Genomic DNA, 14,146 nt, shown 5'->3' with positions numbered 1-14,146 from the left:
AAGGAAGCACGATGGAAAGGGAGGTCTATAACATGAAAAATCTCTTCGCAGATTAACACCTGGCTCAAGGAATGGGAATAAAGGGATGATACTGAAGAGGCAGTTGATATACCAGCCTTTCTGTTTGCGGAATGCACAAAGTATTGATTTATGGCATCTTGCCACGGGAGAGAGCTATAGGTTATTAACCAACTTCAATGGACAAATGCTTGCTGAGGCTGCATATCATACCTCGTGTGCTGTACCAAAGGTAATGACTCATCTTCAGGCATGCCTGATGTCCTTGAAAAGGCAATTGGCTCTACACAGCCAAGTGAAGCATTACTTCGTTAATACACTACAGCACAAGGGAAACAATCAGCTGAAACGATGACATTGCTACTTCCTGCTTCATTATAAATCTGCAGTTCCCTAACAGGATTATATACCAAAACACTGTAAAAAAAAAAAAAAAAAAAAAAAAAAAAAAAGACATTAAGTCCTGTGATGAAATTTTAAAAAATGTGAAATTCGAACAGCTAAATACAGGCTTCTTGTGTTCAGTGTCTGCAAAACACAGCCTTCTTGTGTTCAGTGTCTGCAAAACACAGCCTTTGATACTCCAAATTATATTTCCTACAAAAGTGCTGGACAAAAAAAATCAGAACAGAATTCTGACTCATCTCTTCCTGTTTAGGTCAAGGAAATAACAATTTGCAGTCCAATAAATTTGTTTTTATTTGAGAAAAATTAACCTTATCAGACAGACTAGAAATATAAGCAAGGATAGAACTCTTGGACCACCTGCCCATGTGTGCATTTTCTTGCTCATTCCGTCCCGTGTCTTTGCAAATTCTGTCTCAATAATGCAGCATTCTTAATGATCCACCTTGATTCCTATCATTTAGAGAAAGATCCTGTTTTTTCAAAAGAGAGGTAACAGAGCATCTCACCTTTCCCAATGACATTCAAGCACCTTTGCAACATAAAAAGCCTCCACTATAAGCATCCATTGCTGCAATGCTACTACAGTTCACCACGTTTTTTCCAGCTGACTGCTCAGCTAAGAAGGGCAAGAACTAACACCACCAGCAATAAATGTTTTGGAGTCTTCACAAGCTTGGAAATTTCAAAGGTTTTATTAATAAACACTGTATGAGATTCCTATATTAGGTAACCAGCCTCAGCTACTTCCATGTTGCTCCTCCACGGTGCTTCTCTCATGCTTAGCTGAGCAAGCTCCACCAGAAAAAAAATACATATACATTCCCCACTAAAGGAAGGGAAAATTACTGGGGGGAGGGGGCAAGGGGGGCACCGCAGGGAGAGAGAGAGAGAGAGAAAGAAAAAGCCAGGAAAATTGTCCATTCCAGCTCTAGCCCCATGTTCCATGTGCTCACTTTGGGTTCCCCTTTATTAGAAAGTTCTTGTGATGATTATTTTTTTCCATGGCCCATTGCTTAAGGCAGGTGATTGCTTAAGAGAGTTGCACGTTTCTTTCCTAAATGAACAAGTAATTGTTCCCTTTAGTCACAGCTTTCACGGGGAGTTGATGGCGTGTGTAATTTTCCTGGTGTGTCACATTAAGAACACTGAATTTTCACATGACTACTTGCCTAAAATGCTTTTATGCATCACTCACACCTCTTAATAAATATATCCAATTAGTTATTGTTAGGTGAAGTGGGAGTGAAATACAATGAATACAAAGGTCTCCTACTGGTCAGAGCACTACGAATTGCAGTCAAAATCAAGGAAAGAAACAGAGTTTCGTATCTACCTCTTGTTTCCCTGCTGTGTTGCCTGATGAACAACATGCCTGTCGTATTATTTCCAAGTAAATCCAATTAATTTACTTGCATTCCAGACATGTCATGAAGTTGCAGGGCAAGGAGCATGATTAAGCAAAAGTACTGCAAACAATATTTTGAGGTAACCCTCTTTTTACTGGACTTCAGTCTCACAAGTCTTTCACTAGAGACAGAAATTTTTGTTTAAATGCAGTTACTAACCACATTCAAACAAGACCTCAATCTTATATTGAACATGCCAAATTAGCTGCATATTCGGGAGACTCTCTCTAATTTTAAGGTAAATCCAAACTCCCTCTGATCCTTGGCAAACATTTATCTCTTTACAGCCACGTCTCCTAAACTGCCTTGCAGCTTAAGTGAAAAGCTTTCCGGCTGTGCAAGAAAAACTTAAGTATATTTTTGTGCTAATGAACAGGACCAGAAAAGTTGAAGTAAGCAGTCAATGGTTAATTCATTCTTTCAGATGAGCCTGAGCAAGTCAAGGGTATTTAGTCAGTTGTTGAAATATGTCCACATATTCCTTCAGTATACTGTAATGCTATAAGATTTCTCACAGGGGTAGGTGTATATATATATGTATATATATAAAAATAGATTCAAACAAGTTTGTAGTATATAAAATAAAAGGAAAGAGTAATTCCTGGGAACCTTTGATTCTGTATTTCTTCTTCCTACGTTTGGTTTTCTTCTTTAGATATGCAGAATCCATACAAGTTATGTATTAATATTTACAAATGTAACATGTCCTCATGGGAATAATCAGGCTGTCACACTGCACCTCTCTGGCAGTTGTAATATCAGACCAGTGCTATAAGAAGACTTAAATATCCATTTATAGGCCTGGTTTCAATTTTCTGAAAGGAGAACAGATCCATTCATTTTGAAAATCAGGGTAACATGCACTCACAGAATTAGTGTGAAATAGTATGCAGACTTGCATCTGATCTTCTGCTCCAGTAAGCTGGTTTGTACAGAGACAGGTAGCAGTCATAAGAGGCTTCATTATTGGGTGACAAAAAAATCCCATTTTATGCACTGAAATTGTCATTAAAATATCTCTGGGCCACTTATAGAAAACATAATTTATTGTTTACTATTGGATTAACAAACTAAAACCAGCCGTTTCACACAGCAACTTCTAATTTGCTCCTCATTGAAGCTTTACAGCCCAAATAATTTTGAATATCCTGTCACGCAGCAGCAGAACTGGTTTCCTTGCCCTGTACCCTGTAATTCTGCAGCAGTCTCAGGTCGTGCTTAAATATGGTTACAGAATACCCCATGCTTCCACGTAATTTCAAAGCCACTAGTCCCACTTCTACCACCTTGTTCTCCCCAATTCCATCAGCTCACAAGTGTTATTTTGAATGTCAGCACATCCTGTTACATAAATGGTACAGAAATGGTGACTTTCAGTGTACTGTACATGGACAACCGAAAAATTTTAAAACTTTGTATCACAGCTATAACATTTCTTGACTTAAATTTCCCGTTTACAGTTTCCTATTTGGAGAAAATAATGCTTTTCCACAGCTTAAAGATTAAATTCATTTTTTAAAATAAGATGTTTGATATCCCCAATACTTAGGAACACATGTAGCCAATTGAACAAATATATACCTAAAAAAACAACCCCACCATCAAACCACTAAGTCCATCAGTGTGATAACAAAAATGAACAATCTCCAAGGGTTTAGGCATCTTTCTTTTGCATTAGTTGACACTATCAACCACAATAATTTTTTTTTATCATGCTAGCACAAACAATTCAAATGAATTTGATACTTTTTAGATTGCATTCACAGGATTAAGATCACATAACTGTAGCAACTGCAGGCTTCTTTACTGTCAAGGTTCTGCAAAGAGCCAATCTGCCAAACCACACGTGCAAATGTTAGTGCAAACTTTTGTTAAGCTATGAGACCGAAAACTTCAGCCTGTTGCACAGCGATGAAGTCTCTCTCTTTTGAATGTCAAGCCAACAATAACAGGTAAAAAACACACAACTGTCAACTTAGGCCAGTAAATAGAGAGGAAATACAATTTTAGTAATGGAGGACATTTTAAAATGTATTGATTGAAAATTTATATAAGCTGGATATGTACAGGTATATTTTGCTGCTCATTTGTGACCTCAAATAGCTTTTATACACATGGTTAAATTGTCTTTTAAAATAAATACATGACATGCTATTCACACAGTTCTATCTGAACCGCAAAGACTTAGGTCTTGCTAGTTTTATACTAAGTTCCTCTAGCTGCACTATAACAAAGTAAGAGAAGACTCAGACACCATGCTTATATTTCTAGGAAAACACTCAATCTTACATCCATAGAAGGTTAAGTAAAATAGAAAAAAATATAACTCCTAATCATCATTTTCCTCATCATCAAATGAGAGAAGACTGCTGTTCTTTATTTGCTTAGCTGTACTCGGAGAAGTAGTTGCTTCTCTCTTAGTTTTCTTTGCCTCTTTCATCTTCTTACTTGAACTTACATTGAAGTCCAAAACCTTCTCTGATGAACGTTTGGCTGGTTTCTTGAACATAATTTTTCCATCAGCAGGTTCTGGTTCACCATCTATAACAAAGTAAAATCAAAACTCATCTGCACATGTTCACACACGGATACAGACCTTCACTATTCTCTTTTTCCACAGAAACAAGATCAGTGAGACCTGCAACAGAACACAACAATCATGAAAATGTATTTTTCGGCTACAAAGCCTGTTATCGATGAATGTCCTTCATGCACACACATCTGTTTAATGGCAACCAGCCCTTGAAGACAGTTCTCCTGCAGTTCCTACTAGAAATGGGTTCTCACTAACCAGAGCTTTTACCTAGAAGAGACTGTGAGCAAGAGCTTTTCCCACACAATCCAGCCACATCCACTTATCAAAATGGAGAGGACAACTTTATAGAATCCTCTAATTCCACTTCACCATTTGTAAAATCCATGACAACAAATGCACTTATTTCTGAATTATGGTACCTCTCTAAAGAACAAAATGGCACATATACAAGACAAAGCTTTTCTTTTTCTTCTAATACACCCTATCCTGCTGAGACAGCTAAAAATATAACACAGCCATAAACCTGCCTTTTATTATCATATAGAATGAAAGTTGTAGGGTTTCTTTATATCTGCAAAAATCACAAAACTATTCCAACTGATTAATCCTGCTCCTCTGCTTGTACTAGAGCAAATAACAATTTTAAAAACAAGATAACTCTGTTCCAGGATTATCAGGCAGAGGAGGAAAGCTGTTGCACAAGTAACAGCATCAAGGCAATACTTCTGGAAAAAAAAAGTGTAACTGTAAAGTCATGAATCAGACACAAAGGCTCATGTTGCAGTAGTTTGCAATTATTATAATGTATATGTGACAGGATGTTAAAGAACCATAGGTTCTGCACAAGAGATTTTTCCTGAAGTTCTTTTGTGAAATTCATTATTCAGCAGAAATTTCCTAACAATATGCATGTGCTTGACAAGATTATGTGCTATTTAATTAGAGCAAATAAATATCTTTTGTCTTTAGCAGGAATTCTTTCCTCAATTCATATGCATTATGGCAGAAGACTAACATTTCAGTGTTATCATGCACAGGACTGGTTGAAACACTCTTCAGTGCATATTTCAAACAATATAAGTATTATTATATATCTGGTGTCTTAAGGGTTGTGTGGTACAAATTAAGACCATCAAACTCATTAAGAAACTTCACTTATTCTTCCTTAAGTTTCATAGGCCCTTTTTAAGAAGAAACCAGGCTTAAAAAAAAGTAAGCACCAATTCTGTCAATGACTTCTAGAGAATGCATGTTTCTGCAGCAGTTACGATAGAATACTACTATGCAGAAAATAACTAACCAGGTTTTGGGAAAATATTTCAGTACTGATGCATTACAAAAGCATTACCATTACAATAAACTACCAGCAATAATAAACTGTATGTATGATAGGCATACTTGTCAGTGGATCAGTTGTGAATTCTGCATGGAAAGCTGAGGTGTTTAGATGTTTTATGTGGGATACAGCAGTTTAGGAAGTGCCTATGATAAACTGTGGCACAGAAAAATAACTATTTCTGAAAACATATCGCACCCAACCAATCAAAATGCACTATGCACCATTTTTCTCAGAAGCTGGATTAAAAACTCAAAATTCAAAGTATTTTTCCACATAGCTGCCTCCATTTTTAGGCTCTGAAGTTAAATATAATTCCCCTTACTAACTGTTGGTTAACTACAATGTTTATTTTGGAAACCCAGATCTTCTAACTTAAACAAGATCCAAGGCACTATATAAGCCAAATTCTGGGAAAAAAAATCATCTATAAAAAATTTCACTTACAATCAGACCCAGCTGTCTATATACTTGAGCCAGTCAGCACACAAACTGTAGACAGCACCGGTACAGCTGTGGAAATAGGACTTCAAAGCAACCAGCATAAGCACAAGGAGTATCAAAAAATCTCACTGGACACTCTTTTAAAGAGCAATTACTACATATTCTTAGCATGGTAAATTGAAAAAACAAACCCCTAAAAACCTAATGAACGCATATCCACAAAATAAATCAGATAAACAACTATGTACTCATATTCCATGTAAAAATGGAAGTCAGAAATTTTCATTTTACCCCCAAGTTTCCTGCTGTCCACATTGTGAACTGCACAAAATTATTTCATCTTGTCTACCAGATGGAGAAACCGATAGGTATCTTTGCAATATGAATTTAAACTCTTAATAAGCAAAGCGCATAAACCAAGCAAAACTCAAAAACTCCATCAAAATGACAACTGGCTTAGCTCTGACCTCCAGGGCCTCAACGCTATTTGCAGGTCACTCTGCATCAAAGGAAGAAAGATTTTAGCTCTTGGCCTGGTTAAACACTGTCAAAATTTCATTATATGCTCAAGGACATTCCTTTCAGCAGGAAGACCAGGCTAAATTCAGAGAGCTATGACGTATTGGCAGTGCTTGACAAAGAGTGAAGCAGATGAAGAAACACAGCAGACCTCGCCTTACCTGAGCAACTTGTGGGAAGAGGGAGGACAGACTAACCCTTTTTGAAAGAACTGGATGCAGCAGCTCAAGAAATTTGTGTTGATTTGTTACGACTGTCTTCTCCAGCTGGTAAAAGCCTCACCTCATCATTTCTAATTTTACCAGACTCTTATGTGTCAGCTGTTTTTTGTTTTATTGATGACCTCTAAAAACAGACTTGTACTAAGCAGTGCAAAGAAGAGATTGAAGAAACAACCTCAGTGTCGGTAGTTTTTAAAACAAGTTCTGATAAAAGACTGTATCAGTATTACAAACTATGGAAAGCAGGATTCCTGATAAACACACTGAAACACAAGAAGTAAAATACAACCAACATAAAAGCACTACAGGAGAAATAATGAAACCCATTTCTGATAAGAGAATCAAAAAACTACACTAGCAGTTCAAATTCTGATTGTTTTAGTCATTGCTGCTTTTATACTGGTTGACTACGAGGTGCACAATCAGACGTTGAGCTGAAAACTCACTTCGCGAGTGACACCAATTTAAGAAGCCACAAATTCAGAATTTTTTTTCTTATTTTTAATTGCAAGTTATATATTACAAGTAGAAATGAGAGTCTGAAAAAGAAACACTGCTCTTCAGTTTACTGTATTTTTTTATTTAGTAGCCATTTGTGTAGTTAGCAGCACCATGTTTCAGTGGTTTCTGCCCGCACGGGTCAATGAGGCAACAACAGGCAACACCAACGCCACTAAACTGGCAGAACAGCAGGAGGAGCAGCATAAACAATATTTCAGGATATCTCTCTATTCAGTGGTAAAGGTTGGAAAAAATTTATGATAACCCGGCAAATTTCTTCATGGCCTCTAAGGTTCAGGTCAGCTGTTTCAGGTGCTCCTTCTAATGCTTTCTGGCCACTCATCTCTATGCACACCTTTGGAAGCGTTTACTACAGGAATTCCACACACTGGTATCATGAAGATAAAAAGGCTGTTTTTCCTGATATTAAAAAGACTTTGAATGAGCAAGGACACCTTCTGCATGTATCAGAGTGTCCCAGAGGCCAGATCAACTAGAAAAGCAGTAGAAAATCAATTCCATAGACTATACTGAATGCTGGGATAAAGTATCTTGCAGTAATTGCTATCTTTTGTGCAAATTTAATTTCTCATAAGACCATACTTTGTCTCTGAATGAACAGTAACGATTTATAAAATACTACATAACAATACTAGGCAAAATGACTGTTGATCAACAAATGATTCTTTCGAAAAAGCCTATAAGTCAGTCCTCCATGAATAAAAATATTTCAGTATGGAAGGGCATTTTCTCATATAGGAAAGGTTCGGTCCTAAAAAAAAAAATCCCTTTGACTACACTTGCAAAAGCCAATGTATAAGCTTCATTCAATTTTGTTCTGCCTTAGGATGCAACTAAGTGCAACTAGAACATTAATCAGCTTTTTTTGGCCAAATTAATGCAAAAGTGTTATTCATCTGTAAAAGAAAATGCAAGTCACAGGCACCTGAAATTTAAAAAAAAAAAGCGTAGCTATGTCAAACTGGTTATAGAAGAAAATTGAGGAGAAATAATGTAAATGAGATACGGAAAATTGTAGAATAATATCCCAAACCAAAGCCTGAAGACAAGGACCTTCAAATGCAGACAATCACTACAGATATAAAAGAGGAGAGGGCAGAACCTCAAAACTGAGTGCTTACCATGTTTTGAAAAACAGCTTCTGTTCACAACAGATAGTTAGCAGCCCGTCACTTACGATCTACCAAAGTGCCTCAGCATTGATTTCAACATGGTGAAAAGAAGATTATCAGTTGGGAAATTTACTTCCCTGTTACCTTTTCAGCTTCACCTGTTTTCACTCATGATCTGATTCGGGGCTGTACATTATGGTCTAGTACCTGTCAATTTCACTTTCATCTCTGGGATAAAACCAACAAGAAAGGTAATCAAATCATGCAGGATAAAACTTTTGTTTATACTTCCCATTTTCAGAATTGACAATTGTCAAAAAAAAAAAAAAAGGAAATTAACACGTTATTCAAAATTCTCTTTATTAAACTGGAAGTAAAGAGCTGTCTAAATACCTGCTTCTGATTAGAAATGAGAATTTAAATCTAGAGGTCAAACTGACAGTACAAAGATGGACAAAGACTCGAACAAAGCCTTCAGCAAGCTGTAGCACAGTCACCGACACCTTAATTGAAAATTTCACACTGGGTCCTCTCCATAGCAGAGGAACATAGGAGCACTTACCCCATAAGCCAAAATAAGGAAAAAGAGACCAAGACCTCATATTAACAGCAAAGGCACACAAATGTTTACACAAAAACGTAGCAGAGACAGCAGCAGTCCCCAGCGTACAGTGATTCAACACTCCTACCTACTACTGTGGACTTTTCCCTTCAATGCAAGTTATTATTCAAGGGCTGAAGGGGTAATAAGCAGGGGTGCCCACGTCCTACAGGGACTCAATACTACTATCCTCACTACATACAATTGTGTCTTAGGAATGTCTTTTTCCACCAAAGAAGTTCAGCTACTCTACTCAAATACATTTCCATTTCATACTGTGTATTCAGCTTCTAGCTCTTTTGGACCTTTTTTTCACAGCATGGACTCCACCTCAATAGATTCTCATAGATAACTACTTCTTTTTGCCCAACCTTACAAAATCATTTTTCCTCCTACCGTGATCATGCAAAATTCAAGTTGCTTATATGAAAAGGAAACCAATGCTCAAAAAGAATCATGCCATTTCTTCCCAGAAGGTTGAAATTTCTCCCAATACCAGGAGGGTGATCCCACTGAAAAGAAATCATGTAACAACTTTAGAAACTGCAACACCAAGCACATGCTTAGGCTTCAATAACAAGAGACCAGGAAGTAAGTGGGAACCTGAACACATTTTCTCAGAGAATTCAAATTCTGTAAACACAGCTCTCAGTCCTCTACCTAGTTACACATAACACAACTATACCTACCTGCAAAAACAAATCAAATGTAGATTTAAGTAGTTACAAGCTAACCTACATTATAAAAATGAAGAATTTTTTATCAATCTGCTTTTCAAAACTGTAAGATTCTCAATGTATTTTCTCCCACTACTGTGTTTTGACTTCTACATTTATACCATTTCTACCATTTAAATTTTAAAACATACTTCTATATAGGGACAGCACAAACCTGAATCTTCCAATACAAACAGCAGAAAAAGACAGAAGCTAGAAGCTAAGGATGTCATGTTGATAGTCACGTGCTAGCCTCTTAATCTGCTCTAAACTCAATTTGCAGCCTTTGTAAATAACCACAATGGCTAAAGGAGGAAAAGTTCCACAGGTTCTATGAATCACCTTTTGATTTTATACTTCTGAGGTTTCAGTTCTATATTCTTAATTATAAAGACATGTCCACTAGAGACAGCACTATCTACGTTTAATCCGTCAAGTCTGTCAGCAAAAAATAAAAGTAAAGCTACTTTTCATCACACCCTGTGCGATGATGGAAGGCTTTGGACTCTCAAAGCATTTCTGTCAACCATATCTGAATGACGAACACTGGCAGAATTTCTTAACATAACTGTATTCACTAAGTGTCGTTTCACGTCTTTATTGTCTAACTGCAGCAACCTCTCCCACACCACTTCCGTATCTCCATTCTTGAAAAAACTGTTAAGTTAGATAAAGCCTTCTAATTCTTTGTAGCAAAGAAACACTTTTTTTCTACATCTTGCTACTTGTTGGCACTGTTGTATCATCTATTATTTTCAACTAATCCATTCAGTTTTGCTTAATGTATTTGCAAGTCACAACATGTACTGGGCTTGGACCAGTCAGTCAAGTGAACATATTAACGAGTTTACACACCTGCCATTCTTTCCACTGAAGCACTAACCTGAGTTTCCTCATTCTGCCCAGACGCTCTCTTCATTAAACTCATATGATTACCTTTTAGACACACACTCCACTGTCAAATTTGACTGAACTAATGAGTTCAAAAATTATCACAAGTGATGTCAAAAGATTATGTACCAGGACAGAGATACACCATAACAAAACAAACAAAAATTTAAGGTGGTATTTGGAGGTAGGATCATGCACCATCAAGAAGCACAGAACTGCAACACTACGAAAAGCCAGACAGCTTGATTATGTACACAACAACTTAAGGTTAGGAATCACAAGTCCAAATTACTTAGCTAAAAAATTCAAAACAACTAATCAAAGGTAGTATTAAGCAGTAAACAACTGAGAAAATAGTAAGCTCCCTTTTATGGGTTATCTCTCTTTGGCTAAACAGAGCAAGAAATTAGTATTCTGAAATTCACCTGATTCATTTGACTTTAAGGCCTCTTTGATTTGCTGTTTAATTTTCATTGCTTCCTCAGCAGTCAAGTCCCCTTTTTTCAGTGTTACCACTTGAGGCTGCTCATCTTCATTGTCACTATCACCATCTGCAAGTGGAAGCTGCTCCCTCTAGACAGGAGAGAAATAAAAACAATTCTAATCACCACATTAAACGACAACAGCTAAGGATGAGCAAGTACGCTTTGGTGTCACTTTTACAATAAGGTTAGTGAGGAGACCTGGCACAGCTCTCAGTGTCAAGCCCTCTCAACACTCTTTGTCCAAATGGCACAACAGTTGTATCCTTGAAACATAGTGTCCCCTAGGAAAAAACAAAAACCCAACACAGTATGGCCTCTTTCAATTAAAGACCAAAACAGCAGGAACTTGGAAGGTAAGAAATTAATCCCTTTGTTCATCATCTTTACTGTACAAGCACTGCTTGTCATGCAACACTGAGAAAATCTTAAATGCATGGATCCAAAGTGAAGTCTTCTGTGCTGTTCTCAAAGCAATGCAAAGGGAAAAGGAGTCATTGGTGGTTTTGCTTTTAAAGCTGCCTAACCAAATCACTGTGAGCATTATTGACACAAGGAAGACCATGTCCTTGTTTCCACTCTCTAAAACTTTTGTTCTGAGGCAGAAGAATAATTTCAAATAAAATTTTACACAAACACACTTGCTGGCATGGAAACCTCAGTGCAACAACATAAAGTTTGGCAATATTAGAGGAACTGAAAACTTCCTCTTATAAGGAAAAGTATATGTAGTATTACTGTAGTCTATGTAAGTTACCAAGAGATAGACAAAATGCAATTTTCCTCAGGAAGCGAAAGAGTGTGTACTAAATTTACTAAAGGCATACTTTTATCTCAGATTCCAGCTTGTCACAAGCAATGATGGGCCTCTTTCTTAAGGCACCCTATAAAACTTTAGTTAGCAGGAAACACACACAAAAGCACATTGGCAACGCAGAAAAAAAGAACACCTTCAGAAAAGGCTGCCTTCTAACAAGCTGGCTCAAACCCTACTGCCCCTGCCCTGCCTTCCTGGCCATTACACCAGAGTTTGTGTCTGCTGACCTATGTTAAGATGATGTTAACTCCTTTCCAAAATATTTTGTTACTTTTTTTTTTTTTTTAAATTCCTGCCTGGGCTTGGTAAGGCCAGTTAAATGTGGAACATCATCACTGCTTCCCGCCCTTGCCCCCACTGACCACTTGGGCACCAACAGGTTGGCACTGGCTGCTCTGCAAAGAGTGCCATGATGACCACAGCTACAATCATTAAAAACAGCAATGGGGAGAGGCACTAGAATTTTTGTTGTTATTGTTTTGAATTCCAGAATGGTTGGGGTTGGAAGGGACCTCTGCAGATCATCTTGTCCAACCCACCTGCTAAAGCAGGCTGACCCAGAGCAGATCGCACAGGAATGTGTCCAGGCAGGTTCTGAATGTCTCCAGAGAAGGAGACTCCACAACCTCTCTGGGCAGCCTGTTCCAGTGCTCTGGCACCCTCAAAGTAAAGTTTCTCCTCATGTTTAGATGGAACCTCCTATGCTTCAGTCTGTGCCTGTTGCCCCTCATCCAATCGCTGGGCAGCACGGTGGTCAAGAGGATGGGACCACACTCTTCTCAGTGGTCCCAGGTTCTTCTCTGCAGTGCTGCTTTCCAGCAGGTCTGCCCCCAACCTGTACTGGTGCCTGGGGTTATTCCTCCCCAGGTGCAGGACCCTACACTTTCCCTTGTTCAAGTTCATTAGGTTCTTCCCTGTCCAGTCCTCCAGCCTGTCCAGGTCTCGCTGGATGGCAGCACAGCCTCTTGGTGTGTCAGCCCTTCCTCCCAGTTTGGTGTCATCAGCAAACCTGCTGACAGTACACTCAGTCTCTTCATCCAGATCACTGATTAACAAGTTGAACAGGACTGGACCTAACACTGACCCCTGGGGAACCCCACTAACTACAGGCCTCCAACCAGACTCTGCACCATCGATCACAACCCTCTGAGCTCTGCCATCCAGCCAGTTCTCGATCCACCTCATCGTGCATTCATCCTGAGCTTGCCTGAGGATGTTGTGAGAGGCAGTGTCAAAAGCCTTGCTGAATTTCCATCATAGAAGCAAAAACAAATTACAGAGACAGTTTCAGTTAATTCCAAGCGGGTAACTCCTGTTTCCCCTTGCCCTGTAGAGGCACAGCCTGGAAGTGCTGCTTCCCCACCGTCTCCCCCGCTTCGTTTTAGGTCCCGGGAGCGGGGGCGTGCATCAGGCCGGGGGAGGCCCCGCGGAGCGCCCGCGGCGGTGGGAAGGGAAGAGCAGGGCCCTGGCACAAGCCGGCGGCAGCCCGGGGCGGGGAGGGCCGCGCTGCCCCAGCGCGGGGCCAGGCCGTTACCTTGGTTTCCACCGTGGGCCCCTCCCGATACCCGACCTGCCGCTTGAAGCGGCTGAGAAAGGCGGGCTCGGCCGGCCGCACGTAGGAGACCTGGTTCCTTTTGCTCATGGCCGCCGCCCGCGACCAGGCCGCGCTGCCGCCTTTCCCCCGCGCACTTCCGGGCCGAGCGGGCACGACGGGACGGCGGCCCTAGTGGGACATAACTAACGCGCCTCCCCGCTTCCGCATTGGAACAGGCTGCCCACGGAAGTGGCGGAGTCACCATCCCTGGAGGTGTTTAAAAGGCGTTTAGACGAGGGTCTTAGGGTCATGGTTCAGTGCTAGAGTTAAGTTAGGTTATGGTTGGACTCGGTGATCCTGAGGGTCTCTTCCAGCTGAAATGATTCTATGATTCTAGTCTACGATTCTCCCCGTCACGTGAGGAGGGCGAGTGCACTTCCAGCCAATGGCGGGGGAGGCGGGTACAGAGCGAAATGGCCGCGCCCACTCCGGCTTCGCGGAGGGGGGTGGGGCGGGGTTACGCCGCCTGCGGCTCTTAGCGCCAAATTCAAACGTTCCGCCATTTTGGAGAGGCAGCCGGTGC

The 14,146-nt window shown here is 39.7% G+C and overlaps 1 protein-coding gene across 1 annotated transcript; it reads right to left on the bottom strand.

The window, feature by feature from the left end:
• Nucleotides 1-699: 699 nt before the first annotated feature.
• KIAA1143 (KIAA1143 ortholog) lies at nucleotides 700-13,723 on the bottom strand. The gene is made up of 3 exons (XM_065630196.1): nucleotides 13,564-13,723; nucleotides 11,156-11,303; nucleotides 700-4,373 (listed from the first exon to the last, which is right to left on the bottom strand). The coding sequence occupies exons 1-3, from the start codon at nucleotides 13,669-13,671 to the stop codon at nucleotides 4,162-4,164; spliced, it is 468 nt and encodes a 155-aa protein (XP_065486268.1). The 5' UTR covers nucleotides 13,672-13,723; the 3' UTR covers nucleotides 700-4,161.
• Between the last annotated feature and the right edge of the window lie 423 nt (nucleotides 13,724-14,146).

The sequence above is a fragment of the Caloenas nicobarica genome, chromosome 2, assembly GCF_036013445.1.
Source record: "Caloenas nicobarica isolate bCalNic1 chromosome 2, bCalNic1.hap1, whole genome shotgun sequence".
In the NCBI taxonomy this organism is placed as follows: Eukaryota; Metazoa; Chordata; class Aves; order Columbiformes; family Columbidae; genus Caloenas; species Caloenas nicobarica.
The sequence above is the reverse complement of the archived record's forward strand: the minus strand, read 5'-3'. Positions and strand labels throughout refer to the sequence as shown.

Excerpts from the sequence above, each read along its gene's own strand:
- KIAA1143 (XM_065630196.1), bottom strand. The coding sequence starts at position 13,671 with ATGAGCAAAAGGAACCAGGTCTCCTACGTGCGGCCGGCCGAGCCCGCC. Across the intron at positions 11,304-13,563 it reads GGCCCACGGTGGAAACCAAG|AGGGAGCAGCTTCCACTTGC; the intron begins GTAACGGCCTGG and ends TCTCCTGTCTAG. Across the intron at positions 4,374-11,155 it reads CTTAAAGTCAAATGAATCAG|ATGGTGAACCAGAACCTGCT; the intron begins GTGAATTTCAGA and ends ACTTTGTTATAG.